The following is a 17,014-nucleotide window of genomic DNA, read 5'->3' on the forward strand; positions in this document are numbered from 1 at the left end:
ATTATTTGCAAATCAAATCAAAACTGTCAATGGGCAATGTTGATACCGTTAGTTCTAGTGACATTCATTTGGTGGTTCAATTAAAATGTGAGTTTTCAGGCTGTTAAACCTGCGAGTCTCATTTTGTTGAAAAGCACCATGCACTTTTTACTATATTGTCAAGATTAATTTATTTCATTGCTTAGTGTCATTGATATACATGTTCAGATACTCATCAGTACAGTTTAAAAAACATCTCAAATTGGCAGTTTTCAAATAAGTATGTTCACCACTTCCTTTACCTTTAAAAATGCAATTACTAGTTCATTATTTATGCTATTGATTAAAAACATCATTCTGTAGTTAAATATGACAGATTATACACAGAACAGTACAGTATATTAAATATCCAAGTCCTGCAAATTCCCCCAGCTAGGTCCTGCTTTGACTTTGGCTTTTAGCTTCACGTAAAGTTTTACTGCTGCCTCCATCTCCCTCTTCACTATCTGAGCCACCTGGCAGGACATAAAAACAGGACATAATTATGGAAAAACAATTACCTTGTCAGCCATATTGTTAGGTTCCCCATAAGGGTGCTATGTTGCCACAATGGTGTATGACACTAATTAATACATTTCGTGCAAATATCTCACGACTACAAACTGAATATTATATTTTTTTATCAGGCAGAAATGGTTGATACCAGCTCTAAATCTCCTTTTAAAATGCAGCTGGACCTGATGTTGTGGCAGGTGGGTGTACAGTTAGTTATCTTCAACACTGTCCTACCTGTATGAGATTCTCTTCTGTAGTTTCATAAAACAGTTCGTCATGGAGCTGCAGGACAAAGTAGGCTCCTCTCAAGTGTGCGCCCCTCCGAAGATGACCCGCTGTACCTACAGCACACAGTTCCCCATCACACATGCACGTCACGCAAACATGAGATTTGGTCCTGACTGAGCGCGTGTGGTTATGTGTCACCTGCATGTGTGTGCTGATGAGAGAGTGGAGATTTCGGGTATGTTTTTCTCAGCCGCCTGTGAATGTTGACGGTGGCTCGTTTAACGATGTCTGCTGCTGAGCCCTGGACAGTTGTGTTCACTGCTTGACGCTCCGCCTGGTTAGAACAAGAAGTTATCGGGATGTATTTCATCATTCTATGATACATCAATGTCAATAAGACACATTACATTTGACACTCATCACACTACCTATCAATCTGCCTAAGTCTATCCTAATGATCAATAATGTAACAAATGCCCCCCCCAAAAAACAATTATTGTGATAATCTGGGTTTTTATTTTGTTGTTAGAGCGCCATGAATCTAAATGAACATTAAAAATATTCTACAAGTTCTACAAAGTGATCTGCTGTGAAACAGGACTTTCCACGGTTAAGCTTGAATCAAGCGCATACGTGTGCTTTGACATGAGGATTTGTGCTGGTGATCCCAGGAAGGTATCTGCGACGTCCCATCAGAGTTTGAACGTAACCATCCTTGACGCACTTCTTCACCGTTTCTCTGAGGAAAGTGTTGATCCCTAAACACCCACAGAAACATCTAATGAGATCTAATGCAAGAGCTATCTCTAAAATTCTGCCTCTACAAAGATAGCCATGCTCATTTTGGATTGACAAAGTTGACAGGTATTAATGTTGTTTCTTATGGTGATTGTAGTTTGTACTGCATCATACCTAAAATGTTTCCCAAATTTTTATTTTACCCCATTAAACTTCATGTCAACTTCATTAATCTGTCGCCAGTCTTACCAAAAAAACAAAAACAACAAACAATTTGCAATGTCTGTTTTTAATAACAAAAAATAGGAATCTATACTATTGTTATTTATAAAACATACAAATAATGGCATTATTAAATATAATGGAAAGCATTACAAAGTTTTTGCCACATTCTTTGCTTTAATTCGATGGATATTGTGCCTCTCCTTCTCATGTGTGTGCCTTGGCCACCTGGTGGCAGTAAAATACAGACATAGAAACAGACATGGAGACGTCACAGTAATATTAGCTGTTGCTTGTAGAGGATAAAGAAAATATCTCTGAGTATTGTTATTATCGGACACAATGTTTTGCTCTACTAACCCTCCCCATTTCTCCGGGCTTGGGACCGGCACCGGGGAACAGTGTACCCCCAGGGGAGGGCACTGCTCCCCAGCGGCTGGGTTACAATGTTTTGCTCTACTGTTTGTGTTAAAATATCCGTTGGCAAAAGGGTTATAACACCATGACACCGATGCTGTTCGTTAGCCAGCTTATGCATGGTGTGTTAGCATTAAGCTAGCAGAATTTCTGAAGGCAAAGTTATAGTACATGTGTAATTGTCTTTGTTTTATGTTTAGTTTGACAGGATTCACTGCCACCACACAGCGCTCATATCTCAAGTATACACAAGGCTTTAGGAGCCGCTTTGGGGCCCAGTTGGAGGTTGCTCAACAACAACAACAAAAACTAAATTGGCCCAATGACGCCTCGTATCCTCAAGTCTACATAATTAGTGCGAAATGAACTGATAGTTTTCAGACCAATTAAGTGAAATAGGATAATTGGTAATGACCTCTGGTCAAGTGTAAAGAGACAAAGTGGTACCTACCTTTGTATCTGGCCTTGAAACTCTCAATATAGCAAGCTGCGTCATTCTCCTCCACGCCCATCTGCTCCCCTAAAGACTTGGCTCCCATCCCGTAAATGATGCCGTAGCAAATCTGGAAAAAAACAAAGCGGACTTGAGGGCTAAGTGATTTTGAATGTCCATGTTGTCACACTCATGAGTCATGACGCACCTGTTTGGCTTGCTGTCTGAGGTTGTCGTTGACAGTGTCTGGGTTGATGCTTTTCCATTCGGCGGCGATGCAGCGAAACACGTCGGCGCCCCCATTTAGCACCTGGCGCACACACACACGCGGACACTTATTTCTGTTTCATTCAAGTGTTGACACCGTCTATCGGTCGAAACCTGCAGAAGACGTTGATCTTTGGACAGGTGAGCCAGTACCCTCAACTCCAGCTGGGAGTAATCGACCGCCAATATCATCCCGCCTGCAGCAAAACGAGGGCAACAAATGTGAGACATGGGGAAAATCCTAGGCGAGAAGGCATCGCAGAGACTGAAATGCATCACGGACCTGAAAAGGGTACAAAAGCATGTCTCATGCTGACGGAGAAAGACGGGCCTGGATTGGCAGCCTCGTTGGTGGAAACCGACGGGGCTAAAGAACGTCTCTTCTTTCTGAAACATCAAAACTTTGATTTCTAGATGAATGGTGATTTTTAAGTAATTGCTTAAAAAACCTTCACTGTCCCAAAAATGCAAACTTTCTGGTTTTTCTTACCATGGTCATGTCATACACCTGTTTGTAATTTACGGCAACTGTTCAGCCCTATTTTGGAATGTGGCCAGAAAACGGAGTTCATGGAGAAAACCCACGCAAGCGCAAAGCGAACAAGCAAACTCCACACAGGAAGGCCAGATTCCAACATTGTCATGCAGGTGTAAGCATGATCCAATGCATTTAATCCCCTTGCTCTGACAGTGACAATTCCAAATGAGTATCAGTGTTAACTAATGTCGAGCGTACAAAGTATGTCAAAGCAGAGTTGCCGTACCCATATTTGCTCTTGTAGCGGCCATCTTGTGAAGACGGGCTCTCTCCCACTACGGTAGGCATGCAAATGTCAAAGTCTTTGGGCACATTCTGTATGTTAGGCTCTGTAAAGCTCACTCGCCCTAAATCAATAAGGAAAAAAAGATAATACAGATACATATGAGTATTGTCCATGTCTCGATGCAGTGATGTGTGTAGCGTACCTGTAGCTGTGTGCGTCTGGGCGATGGGGTAGATTCTATCCATGGCCAGTGTAGTGTGATACTGCTTCTCCCTCTGCAGTGGAAACACCACTTTAGTCAAAGCATTGGTGATCCTCCTCCACTCTAGAATCACGCCTGGGAGGGGATGCAGAGGCCGGAGCTTCTCCAGAACATCCTGTCGAAAGCAGTTTAGTTTAGTTGGACTCTTTTCCAGCTTTTTGGGTAGAAATAAGCCATTCACCTTGGTCGTGCTGAACTGCTTCCCCAGCCGAACTCTCCCTCCGGCTCTGCGGGTGTATCCGAGGGTCTTCTTGCTCTTTGATGTGCTTATGTCACCGTTTGGAGGCAGATGGAGCTCTAGGAATAAAACCTGCAAAAGGACATGCATGCTGACAGAGATACTTTTTGAAGATCACGTTTCTTAGACGCTCCTCTACACAAACCAATGACAACTTGGAAGGCCACCAGTAGAGCACCTACATACTGTAAATCACAAACTCCACCTCCTGCATATGCTTAGTTTTGCCGCGAAAATCCACGAGGAAAACTTTCAAAATGACCTTTCTCACAGTGATAAGTTTGTCTTGCATCAGTTTGGATTCAGCTGTTTGTGGATTTTTTCCCCAAATATTTGTTTTTTTTTTACATTTTTAAAAACATTTTGGGGGTTTATTTGTTTTTTGGTGGGGATAACAACTTTTTTTGTAGAAAATGTATATCAGGGATGTATCTGTGTTTTTTGAAGAATTTTGGAGGTTTGCAAGAAAATAACAAAATAAAAGTTTTTTTTTCTTGCCTTGAAATTTTCTCAATTGTATTTCCTTCAGCGTCAACTCTCGTCTATTTGGATTTTCGCTATTTGCAGGCCGGCACATATTTTGGCTGGATTTAAAATGGAATTTCTGTCATACATTTGGTAGGAAGTGTGTGGTCCTATGTGGTTTCCCTAGTGGTGCTGCTCAAAGGTTATGTCCCTTCCATCAATTAAATTGCCCATCTGGTTCAAACTATTCATATGAACATACTTTGGTGGGCATCAGTTACCAGCGTTCTTTTCATGGCAGAACTCAATCCTGATCATCCCAAAACAACAAGGTTTTACTGTACTTCCCAAAAAAAAAAAAAAACCTTCCTTGGCCGAGCTTAAATAAAACACCATCTCACCTGCGCTATGTCATCAATGCTGGTAAGGGAGAAGCCGTGTCCCGCCAGCTCGTAGGCTTGAGATTCCAGCGCTGCCAGTTTGGCTTGCATCACATGCTTTTGTCTCTCACACTCGTCAACACTGAATCCCACTCCATTGAGTTCCAGCAGAGCCAGACACACATGCGAAGGCATCTCGACGCTCCTGAAGTATTCTGAGCAGGCCGTGACAGGACATGACATGTCAGAATTGCTCAGAGTCATGTTTCTTACATCTTATCTCATCTTACCGAGTGTACCGTCTTTGTCGAGTAGAGTATTGAGATGGTTCATGGCGGTGTATACAAGCACACTAGTGGTCGCTGCCCTCACACGGGGACAGTGGGCGTGCGCATTCCCAAGGCCATCCAACAGAGGGAGCTCTTCTGGACAGTAGACGGTAATCATATTGACCAGAGTCCTCTCCTCAGTGCCAGGGTCTATCAGCCAGCATGCCACCTTGGGGAAAATATCAGCAAACATGAGGAGGAAAGAAAATGGTTTTTCAAGACGAATTATCTCATGCATGCAAGAGTATATACGGCGGAGCCCCAGACATGACATTGGCTGAAACTATTAAGTACGCACAAGGAAGCACTTTGTGGGCACAAACTACTACTTTGTGCTCATGGACTACTACAGAGTTGACTTTAAAAGCTGACTGAGACATTTTCCAAAGTTTTTTTTGGATAATGACCATAGTTTGAGCATTGTGCTAAAAAAAAAGAAAAAAGTACTTTTTGGCATTTCACGTTGTCGCATTATTTGTTCGTGCCTCCCCCTGAAATAACATTTTTGTCACTTTTTTTTTTAAATAAGAAAAATCACACTCTACAGGATTGTACGCCTACCTTGGGATCTTCACAGTTTCCCTCCAAGCTGATGCTGCAGCTCAACACCAGCTTTTTGTACACCTGGATGATGTCATACGTGACAACCGTTGCAGCTGAAGGCTGGCTGAGAAGGGTTTTCACATGCTCAAGCCTCTCACCTACTGGCAAACTGTCATCCACATCCGGAGGGGCAAGGCTTAAACTCAAACCTGAGAAGCAATGATGAGCAACTCTATGACCCGATTCCTGTGAGTGTGAGTGTGCGTGTGTGTACCTTTGTTCTGCTTTCGCTGAAAGGATATGTAGAATGCATCTCTTGCTCCCCAGCAGACAGACAGTCCAATCAGGAGCAGTCCATCACTGCCTCTTACAGGAAAACCATCAGCACCTTGGAGCTTCTGTTGCGCTGTTTACACAAAGGGCATTCACTAATTTCCCGACAGTCCTGACTGGACTTATGGAACACACACTAATCACGTTTTCCCACAAATGCAAATAAACGACCGCATTGATTACCTCTCTTATGTTTCCCACCTATTTCCTCTTCTGGCTCCTGCTGGCGCTCGACCCTTTCACAGGCCAAAGCCAGAGAGTAGCGTTCTTTAGTTTTCCACTCCTTGACAAATGTCTCGAAAAGGCGCTTGTCACTTGAAACGTCAATGATTGAGAATGTGCCACAGTTGCTGGAGGAGAACGATGCATCTTGTGAAAGCTGAAGAGAGAAGCCCTCGGAGGGGTCCGGCGATGTACTCTCACAGGGAAGGTGCAGAGCAGGGCCATTAGAAGGACTTTGGCTTTTGGATTTATGAAAAACTCCCGTTAGATCACTCGCAGAATATTTTGGAGGTCTCCCAGGCAGGACGCCCAAGGGGGTCGACTGAATGAGCGGCTGGGTGGTGAGGGGCGACTGGATAGACGTAGTGGTTAACTTTATTCTGGGCGTCACAGGTGCTGTCTCCTGAGTGGGGGGTATCAAATCTGCAACAGAGCCAGGCCTCTGCGTTCCACTCTCTGTTGCCTCTCGTGATGGTTGTGGCTGAACAGAATCAGACTCCGGGTTTGTATTGACCGGCCTTGGGCATTTTTTCCTCCCCCGCATGGACGGAGGAGACTTTTTGGGAGCCTCTACAGGGTATGATGGAGGAATTTGCTTATTATTGTTTATGTGTCCCAATGTACAGTTTTGCACAGGTTGATCAGACATACTGGGCCAGCAATCGAAGATCTCCTGAAGACCAGGACTGCAGTAAAAGCTGCTCTGACGTGCAACATCGGCATGTGATTGTTTTGAAATGATATCACCTGATGGTCGGGAGATGAGTTCACCTTCCTGTTCATTCTTGTTACATTCCTCAGTCAGCCTTCCCTGGCTTGTTCTGGGCAGTAAAGATTGTGGCTCAGCTTGCGCAGATGTGAAGTGATCCTCAGGAAGAACATCACCTTCCATGTGATTGGCCTCCTGTCTTTCCAGAAAATGCTCTCCCACCAGTAAAGAATCGCCCCACTCGGACAGGTTGAAAGAAGACCCACCCCACTGGATCGCTTCATGCTTCTCAACTTCCTGGTTGAAGAGGACCTCGCTGCGACGTTTTTCTTGGGGGGACAGTTGGGGGTGGATGCTTCTCGCCTGCTGCCTGCCCTGCTCCTCGAAGGCTAATCGATCCTGGTCTGTCTGGTGTGGGCTCAGAGAGTTCTCATACAGGCTGTCAAATAAGAAGCTGCTGCTTCTGTTGGGATCCTCCTCAGCACCGCCGGCGCCAGTATTATTGTTACCGTCATCCACGTTGTCGACAGCAGAATTCTGCAGAAACATCACAACCAAGATTATTTTCTGTCTTTTGGTTCCAGGTCGGTTAAATCAAGGTTCCACTGTATTTATTTGTATTTAGTACCATTTGGTGTAAACAAGTACATGTGGAAAAAAATGATACAGTTGTGATATCATGACGCACCTGATGACTGGTGTCAAGGATGAGCTTCATCTGGCTGTCGGTCAGAGAAATATTGAACAATGGGCATTTGCTGTTCAGGGTTTCAAGTCCGGCACTTCCTCTGTCTTCGATATCCTGCTCCACGTTGGCTTCTACCATTGCCTCATTTTGAAGATGACCACTATCGTTCAAATCCTGTGGATGTCCATTATTTCCATCGCAGTGTTCTATAACTGGCTGGAGAATTATCCGTTCAGTCTGAGTGTCCAATTCAAAACTGTCACCAAACGTCTCTTCTCCCAGATTGACCTCTGGCCGCACTTCTTCACTTGGATTCTCTCCTATGTAGAGCTCTGGAGATGAAAACATGTCCACCTTTGCAGCCTCTGCCCATCTTCGCTTGGTCTCAGGCGATGATCCTGGGGGTGAGGCAGGACGAGAGGACTCTGACACGTCTTCTTCTTTGTCCAGATGAAGTTTGGTTAGAGCGTTTTGAGCAGAGCCAGGTGCAAGATCAGCGGCGGCGTTTAAGGCATGTGAAGTCAGCCCAGTTGAATTTTGTAGCTTTTTGTCAGTTTGTATGGATTGAAGGACTTTGTTTAAGATCCTTGAATGCTTCAGTTTCCCTGGCTGCATAGGTGACATGCCAAGCCTTGAAGCATCGTCTGATGTCTTTGAGTGGCCACTTGGGTCTTCTTCTAACTTGGCACTTGGTGCTCTCAACCGAGGAAGAGGCATTAGTGCGAGATCTGGTTCAGAAGGTTGTTGGAGTTGATGCATCGGGGTGGACACAATTTCAGCCAATTCTTGTGTCATACTTTTTACTGGACCATTAGGCTGATGTGTTTCCTTTCTGATTGAAACTTGAATTGGGACTCCTTCCTGCATTAATGTTTTTACCTCCTGGCTTCTCGGATCTCTCTTTTCCAGATTAGCTTCACTTTTTGTGTTTGCAGCTTTGGATTCCTTTCTCTGCTCACTCAATTCTTCCTTGCTTTGCTTATCTAGTTCTGCTTCGATATCGGTCATCTCAGGTTTGCATGTCCCGTGATCTCCTCTAGGTTCTCCTTGAGATCGCTGTGCAATCGTATTAGCATCCACCATCGTATTTTTCTGAACAGTATCTTCCTGTTGGTGGCCTTTAACAACACCAGTCTCACCTTGTTGTGCGATACGGACAGCGGGAGCACAAGAGAGAAGCGCTGCTGGGTCCCACTGAATGCCCAGCTGCGCCAAGTCTCTCTGAAGAAGGAGCTTCGCCTCCGATACTATCGCAACGGCCGCTTCCTGCTCGGTCAGCGCCCGCCCGCCACTCACCCAAACGCAGCGGAGGTTCCGTCGCTCCACAGCCTCCACTTCGTTCTCATCCACTGCACGCTTGGAGCTGAGGAAGAACAGTACATTTACAGCTGTCGAATCAACAAACTTTTCTTTGAGATGCTAAAGTGGCCAATAAATACTTGGCAGCATTTTAATTAGAGATTGCTCTACGCTTCTATTGCCGTCAAGAACACTATTGAGAACATGTTTTTGGCATTGAAATTTATTGAACAAAAAAATCTGCAACATAGCGGGACCGTAATACGTGAACTGTGATATTGCGGGGGATTTCTGCAGTTATGTCGAATTTTTAAAAAGATGTAAATACCATATAATAAAACAGTCAGCGTGGTGCTAAGGAACCGCAATTAGTGCACATTTTACACACACTCAAACCCTCTTTACCTCTTAAATGGGACAGCGTTCCTCAGAGCTTTCTGCACATCGGCTACTGAAGCCCTGGCTAGTTCAGCGACAGTGCACAAGCCTTGTGCGTAGAGCGCCCGGGCCCGTGTCGCAGTCAGAAGGGAAACCCTTACCAGGTCCACAAGCTCACGCTGGATGCCGAAGCTCAGGCGAGTCTGGTACTGCGACAGCAGCAGCTCCATGTTACCCCAACCCAGACGCCTACAGAACATTGTTACCATACCTGAAAGATGCATGGAGCAGCCATTTAATAATGGTGTGCCCTTTGGTGTACTTAGCTTACAGGAAACAACATTTGGTACAACAGTACAAGAAGATATGCATCAAAATTCCACCCATCTATTTTCTGTATCATGTACCCTTATTATGGTCACGGGTAACGTGGAGCCTGTTCCAGCTGAATTTTGTGGCATTAAAATTCTGCCTCTAAGAAAAAATAAATAAATAATAACGCTCATGTTGGTGCACACTACCAAAGAATTATTCATTTTTCAATGAACCCAGGGGATAAACTGTGCTTCTTTTTTAAAATTTGATTAAGTGATAATATTCTTCTTACAGATTTAATGTCATCCAAATGTCTGCCATCGGTTTCCTTTGAGTTGACCGTAGTATTATCGCTTGTTTGGCATGTATAAAATGGCATCTACAATTGGACACTGCCCATGCGGTTGTCATGTGTCATGTGGATTTTATGCTTGTTGGCTTGTCTGCCGATACAACTGCATGCAGTTTTTCTAATACTGTAGGGTAGGTTATTTATCTGCAATATGAGTGATAAATAGGTTACAATGCCAACATGTAATGAATTACTTTGAGACATTTGACACAGAATTTTCTCACAGACCTCCATTGACTGAATTCTGCTGAATTTGAACACATTAGGATGTGATGTGGAGAATTTGATGCAGAAAGATTTTATATACAGTATCCCCATCTACATTTTCTCATTCATTCACAAGTACCTGCATATGTGGCAGCAGACTGTTGGAGAGACTGCAACTGCCCACGATTGCAGTTGTACTTGGATGCCACTGCTGCCAATGGTACCTCTTTGACCAGATCGTGCAGTACGAGAGTGGTGAAGAACCTGCGAAGGCATATCAAAAGATGGATAGAGTTTTTATTTCATTTATTTTGAAATTAGTACTACAGTGAATGTGAATGTAAATTTGGTTTTGACAATCAGAAATAAATCATCCATCCACAACTTTGCAATTTTCGTCAAAAAAATATACTGTAAATCTTTATTAGCATTAACTCGACTCTTCGGCATTCAGTCAATCAGTGCCTCAAAATACATACTGTAATTATCTCATTATTAATACATAAATGTACGCATGACCTTTTATGGATTGCTATTTGTCTGCATTGCTTCTCAGTCTTGGCGACAAGTTTTGCGCCGACTGAGCGAGCCAGGAAACCCTCCTGGACGCCCACCAACTCAGCCACTCTCTTCATCGATGTGGACAGCTGTTCCCACAGACAGAAGAACTGATACCAATCTATTGTAGTCCACTCTGCATACAATGGGGTGATCTGGTGGGGAAAGCTTTCAATAGCATTTATGCATTGACATTTAAACGACCATGGTTTGGGAAGGTGCTTAGGGATCCTCAGTTGTGCATTTACTGGTACAAGTGGAGATGGGTTTGGACGACTTTCATTCTAAACAATACCAGATAGAGAATGTGCAGGTCGTTTTCCAGCACAAAGCCCTTCATAGCCCGCTGCAGATCCGCAAATATTCCCAGCGCCTCGGTAGGAGAGAGGGAGGAGGACAAAGTGGCGGCACCGAGTTGAGTGGGACAGTATTGCTCTTCTGTAAATGCACACACATCAATTGATGAGAATGATTGATCCGAACGGGAACAAAAACGGTGCTTGAACTCCCCACCCAGAGCTAAGTAAGAAATCTGCCTTGTTGAAGAGAGGTTTTTGACAGTGTCACAAACAATACGTTAACAACAAAAAATGAGATAAAAATCGGAAACATATTGTCAATGGGTTAAAGTGTCAAATATTTTTGTGTCATGTCGCCCCGCTCATACTTGAGGAATTAGTCTCTTTTAAACCACATTGGAATCTGTCTTCCGATTTAATCGAAAACACTTGCTCGAGAAAAGATACGTAAAACAATGAAATACTTACCTTCACCGTCTTTCTGAACACTGATAAATTCATTCTCCATGAGCCATTCAACACAGGCCTCAATTGCCCCCCTGTTGCTGTCTTCCTGTGAGTCCTGTTTGCTGTTACATTTCATGCCAGCGGCCAGAAGTGAACATGAAGCATATAACCTCACATCCTGGGGAGTGCTGGCTACTCCTCCCACAATGATCTGCAGGTTGGAGTGATGTAATAATATATGACCAAAAATGACACCATACTGAAGGTAGTCAATCAGTGATAATCACACCTCCAGAATGGCTCGCAGCATGCTGGTGGTGACACCGTCTCCCTGCCTTCTCACTAAGCAGCTCCTGATTGGCTGAAGATCGCCTGTAAGGAGACTAACACCTTTCTGACGCTCCGCCTCCTTACACACCAGCACACTCTCACCTGGAATGAGGAAAAACTCATCGTGATTCAACAAAAGTGATTGTTTTCTGTCATTTATGCTGTACTTTTTTCGTACCCGTGGTGTCCACTCCTTTCCTCCCTGCTCGTCCAGCCATCTGTTTGTATGTAAGCGGGTCCAGCAGGTGTCCATTGAAGGTCGGGGTTCGAATGATGACCCTGCGGGCCGGGAGATTGACCCCTGACGAGAGAGTGGAGGTGGCGGCCAAGACCCTGACCATGCCCTGACGAAATGCCCCTTCCAAAACGTCACGTTCGTCAAATGTCAGACCTGCAGAGACCCATTTTATTCTGATTGAACTCAGCAGAGATTATTTTTTTTCATTCAATCAAATTCAGGCACCTACAGCATTATCAAGCTTTTCTAGCACTTACAGCTGTAGTAAATTATATGTTTAAAATAAAGGCGACATATTATAGACATTTCACCCGAACTACTGCTGACTGAAACTCGCATTATGAAAGTTGCATTGTGAACATCACGGCTCAGCTGTTTTGTGGGTTTGGTCACGTGACATATGACAGCTTTAAAATAAATTGTTCTTGTGCTATCTGAAAAAAAATGACAGTGACTGTTGTGTAACACTCAAGAAAGTAATACAAACACATAAATAAGTCTAATTTCCTTTCGCTTGATGTTTATAATAAAAGCTTTTTCATGATTGTTATGCACCCATGAGAGCTATGTGACAGATTTTATTCAAGCGAGCAATATGACATGGCACCTCCATGGTAGAATTGTGGTGTTTTTTTGCCATTTAAAAGATATTTTCATAGGACTTATGGTCTGTGAGTCCAAAATTATTTGCGAGGTGTTTTTTTTTTTAAGTGGTTGTATATTTACCAGCATGGTGAAAGGCCACCCCCCATGGCACCGCGCGTTTCAGAATAGGATCCAATCCTGCTGGAGTCCGACTCAATTGGGCTATGACATCCACTAGTCCCTCCTGATCCAAGCACACTGGTTGGGGTTCTAATTCGCCCTCGTGTTCTGAAAGATATTTATACAAGAACTACAGTGTACGTTTGCATATTCACAGTTCGGCATTAGCTCATTTATGATGTTTAAACTTGCCTCTATTGTTGGAAAAAAAAAAACAACAACAAAAACAACAAAAATTAAACAATGTTGAGTTTAATATAGTTCATTTAATATAGTTCATTTGTACAAGAAGGAGTTCTTTGACACCATTGTGTGGCATTTATTGGCAATAAAACATCCTTCGGGTATCCATAGCAAAAACATGGCAGTGAAAAATGCCAGCCTGCTGTAGGGGAGGTGCTCCCTAATTGGCGATTACTTCACCTACAATTCCGTACATTAAAAAAACTGTTTACGTTGATGTGATAAAACATTTTTTTCCCGTATTATTGAAATTATTAGTGGGTTTTTGAAATAACGAACATTGACCAACATTCAGGAAAGAAAATCTTTGGCAGGAATAATAACTATTAAATAACAACACTTTCAAAATGATGTTCAAGTTTCCAAGTCTTATTACCGTATATCTGAGGGGTAAATTGTGTTATAGCTAGCACACAATTACACAAATGTATTTGTACTTAAAATACTGAAGTAAAAGAAAAATAGCCACAAATAGTTTTTGCTAAAATGTGTGAAACAGAAAATTACCAGTATGTTTGAGGTTGAAGAACTCTCTGGCAATACTGTCGGCTAGTTTCTCACACCAGTTCTTGGAGGGGCAGAACAGCAGCACGGAATGGCCCTCCCGCACTGTCTCATAACACAAACTGACTATGTGCTCATCATCCCCCTTGATAAAAGTACAGTAGCAGTTAATAACAAGGATGTTATTTTTTAATTTATCAAGTCACACATCAACCTACACTCAGTATCATTTACCTTTATTGGGAGTGCTGGAGTGAAGTGTCGAACCACAGAGAGGCTCTTGTCGTAGATGCTGCAGCCCAACTTAAGGCGCTCCTGCAAGGGTACCGGTCGGTAGTCGGTCTGATAAAGCTCTGCACCTAACCAGTTGGCCAGGAGGGACAAGTTGGGCAAAGTGGCACTCATACCTACTATCTGCACCCCCTCAGAAAGTGACCTATCGGAACAGGAAATCTGTCTCAAATAAAAGAATGCGCGCGCGCGCGTGCGCGCACACACACACACACACACACACACACACACACACACACACACACACACACACACACACACACACAAAAGACAAACCCGGCGGTGTTGCGCTTCTGTGCAATGTAGCGAATTTTGGTCAAGAGAAGTTCAAGCAGATATCCCCTTCCGGAATCTCCAACCATGTGCAACTCATCCACCACGACCATACCTAGAAGCACAAATATCACCAGGTAAATGTCACACATGATCACCACTCGGAAGCTGACTTTCACAGTTGTATTACCAAGTAAAGCTATGTTGTCTTCCTCCATTAGTCTGTTAATGAGAGAGTTGGCCTTCTCTATGGTGCAGACAGCCACGTCCACAGCGGTAAAACCGCCAGCAGCTGATGTACTTCCCATGTAGCCATCCACACGCACACCCGCCGTTTCAAATACGCTCTGCAGGGCCACAGAAATCTATGAACCACACCGTTTACACAATTACATTATTTACCATAATCTTCCTCCTTTTCCTCACCTGAAGGTAGTGCATTTTCTCTTTGGCCACAGAAACAAATGGCAAAATCAAGAGAGCTTTTCTTTTAGTCTCCAACACGCGCTTCAGCATCAGCAACTCAGACACCAGAGTCTTTCCAGCACTTGTTGGAGCTATAAAAATCAGAAGAATACATCTTTAAAATGTTTTTTTAATATTTCAAATGTTTTTTTTAACTCAGTGGAGATAGATGTTCAGTGCCTTACCAGAGTAGACCAGGTTACCTCCCTGCAGAACCTGACCAAGGCTGAGGCACTCAGCCTGCCAGGCAAACATGTGGGTTACTCTGTGCTTGTGGTAACACTCCAAGACTGGGGTGGGTAAACCCCAACTGGATAACAGCAGCTTGTCCGATTGTGTGTCAGGAACACACAAGGCCAAGCCTGTATTGTGGAGAACACACAGAAATCACAATAAAATTAAGATAATCAAATTACAAACAGACATGATGGTTAAAGTGACAACATTTCTGCTTTACAAATATCGTCTTAGAGAACAATATGTTTTTGTGACCACATTTCTGTGACTGATCATGGGGGAAATAAATGATCAATTAAAATTTAGAGGTCATACTGTACATCAGACATCGACATAATAAAATCTGGGGGCTGTTTCCGGGGTTTCCCACACACCACAGAGACCATGAAGTCAGAGTAAAATGTAAAATATACGGTGCTTTTATTTTGAAAGTTGTGCTTTTTATTTGCACGTGTGAACTCTCGTACAAGCGAGGTAGCAAGCATGATCTACAACTTGTGTCTAAAGTGTTTCCAATTCAGCAAAGCTATATATAGAGAGACTTTTCCCACGCCTGATTGAATGATGCTGTAACCTTTTCGTTCACACAGAACAAAGAATCCATAACAATCGTCTTATGACATAAGGCTGTTTTACCTGGCTGAGGTAAGGCGTCACTGAGAGTATCGGGCTCTACGCCGCTGGGAACCGTCAGCACGGAGGCGGACTGATTCTGTGATGATTGCTGCAGTTTAGCCCGCTTCACAGCAGCAGCTATGTGTGTAGGACTGAACAAAATGTAGTCCCCAGAAACATCATGAGATGGACCTGCACTCGTATTCTCAAGTCCTTGTTTGTTACAGCAAAGCTTCGGCCTCCTGAAATACAAACAATACGATATTAACAGTAAAAACAGCAAAAATATGAGATCAGTGCAAGTTATGACTCACAAAGTGGACGTTTCATCCCCTTGGTGACTTTTTGTATATTTTCTGACGCATGCAGAAGCTGGTCCTGAATTGTTGCTTTTCTGACACCCAGCAGGCTGTTGTGATTCCTCCAAGTCCTCACTGAACAGAAGCCGCTGAGCGAGGTCTTTGCAGTTGGCTCTTCTAGAAGGTTTCTTGACTTTTTGTTTCAAGGAATTTTCCTGAACACTGTGAAATTCCGAGTCTACACAAACGTGTGCTTTCTTCTGTGCATCAGACGCAGTATTCCCGGGGTCGTTCACCTGCATTACATTAAGAATCTCTTCATCAAGAGCCAGTGTGGCCTCTCCGAGCGCACCCCCCTGCACGATATAATCAAGTGACTTCTTGTGTAAAGATCTGTCATTAGACAAATACAGTACAGTATACTAATATTCAACTGACTGACCATTGTGCCGCCTCTGCCTGGCAGACAATTGGTTGGCTCTAACAAGTTGTCACTGTGTGCTGGCTCCTCGCTAGTACGTAGAAAAAAAGAAATTATCTCATTTATCCGCGAACAGATGTGATAAAAGTACATACCTTTAACAGCTAAAAAAGAACTTACAACTTTTTCTTCTTGATCTTGTGTTGACCCATGTAGCATTTTCTTTTCAAAGGAGGACCACCAAGAGCACTCATGTTGTGCTGATTTTGATGAGCGTGTTTGAAGGTTGCCGTTACTTAACATGACATCGGTTTGTTTGTTTCTCGTCGCTGGTTTAAAAATTATTTTTGAATGACGGTAGAAAAAAACTGGAGAAAAAAACACAACGGAGGACTGTTACGATTGTCTGATCAAACACATATACCCCGCTTGCACGAAACTACGAATTCAAAAGTTCCGCCATTCTGGCTCCCCTTGTTTTACAAAAAAACAGTCCGATGGGAAATCATATCTGCATGTAATCGTTCCTGCATGATTTCGACGCATTCAAATATGAACTAAAGTCTTAACATTTCTTAAAACATCGTCTTCTGACATAGGTTGGCTATAACGCAAATGAGTAAAATGCTTGCTGCATTAACTTAGTCGTTGTCTCCTAAAATAATTTGCCTGTGAAAAGGTCGTGTTGGAGCACGCGAGTGTGGGC

The 17,014-nt window shown here is 43.4% G+C and overlaps 1 protein-coding gene across 4 annotated transcripts; it reads right to left on the bottom strand.

Moving 5' to 3' along the window:
* Window positions 1-153: 153 nt before the first annotated feature.
* Window positions 154-16,994, bottom strand: polq (polymerase (DNA directed), theta). 4 transcript variants are annotated; one of them, XM_019876611.1, is made up of 35 exons: window positions 16,489-16,994; window positions 16,330-16,399; window positions 15,903-16,183; window positions 15,610-15,830; window positions 14,922-15,098; window positions 14,698-14,828; window positions 14,462-14,618; window positions 14,275-14,386; window positions 13,942-14,143; window positions 13,711-13,852; window positions 12,922-13,068; window positions 12,136-12,348; window positions 11,917-12,059; window positions 11,649-11,838; window positions 11,177-11,319; window positions 10,843-11,036; window positions 10,463-10,587; window positions 9,477-9,720; window positions 7,773-9,135; window positions 6,337-7,621; window positions 6,095-6,226; window positions 5,839-6,029; window positions 5,239-5,446; window positions 4,970-5,163; window positions 4,047-4,175; window positions 3,806-3,980; window positions 3,604-3,724; window positions 3,123-3,226; window positions 2,954-3,036; window positions 2,781-2,882; window positions 2,591-2,702; window positions 1,396-1,520; window positions 961-1,096; window positions 769-875; window positions 154-494 (listed from the first exon to the last, which is right to left on the bottom strand). In XM_019876611.1, exons 1-35 carry the CDS (start codon window positions 16,560-16,562, stop codon window positions 381-383), a joined length of 7,647 nt encoding a protein of 2,548 aa, XP_019732170.1. In that variant the 5' UTR covers window positions 16,563-16,994; the 3' UTR covers window positions 154-380. The 4 variants fall into 4 exon arrangements, with proteins under 4 accessions (XP_019732170.1, XP_019732169.1, XP_019732168.1 ...); XM_019876610.1 differs by having other exon boundaries at window positions 6,355-7,621; window positions 15,903-16,243; XM_019876609.1 differs by having other exon boundaries at window positions 769-869; window positions 15,903-16,243.
* Window positions 16,995-17,014: the final 20 nt, after the last annotated feature.

The sequence above is a fragment of the Hippocampus comes genome, unplaced genomic scaffold (assembly GCF_001891065.2).
Source record: "Hippocampus comes isolate QL1 unplaced genomic scaffold, H_comes_QL1_v1.1 scaffold51, whole genome shotgun sequence".
NCBI lineage: Eukaryota > Metazoa > Chordata > Actinopteri > Syngnathiformes > Syngnathidae > Hippocampus > Hippocampus comes.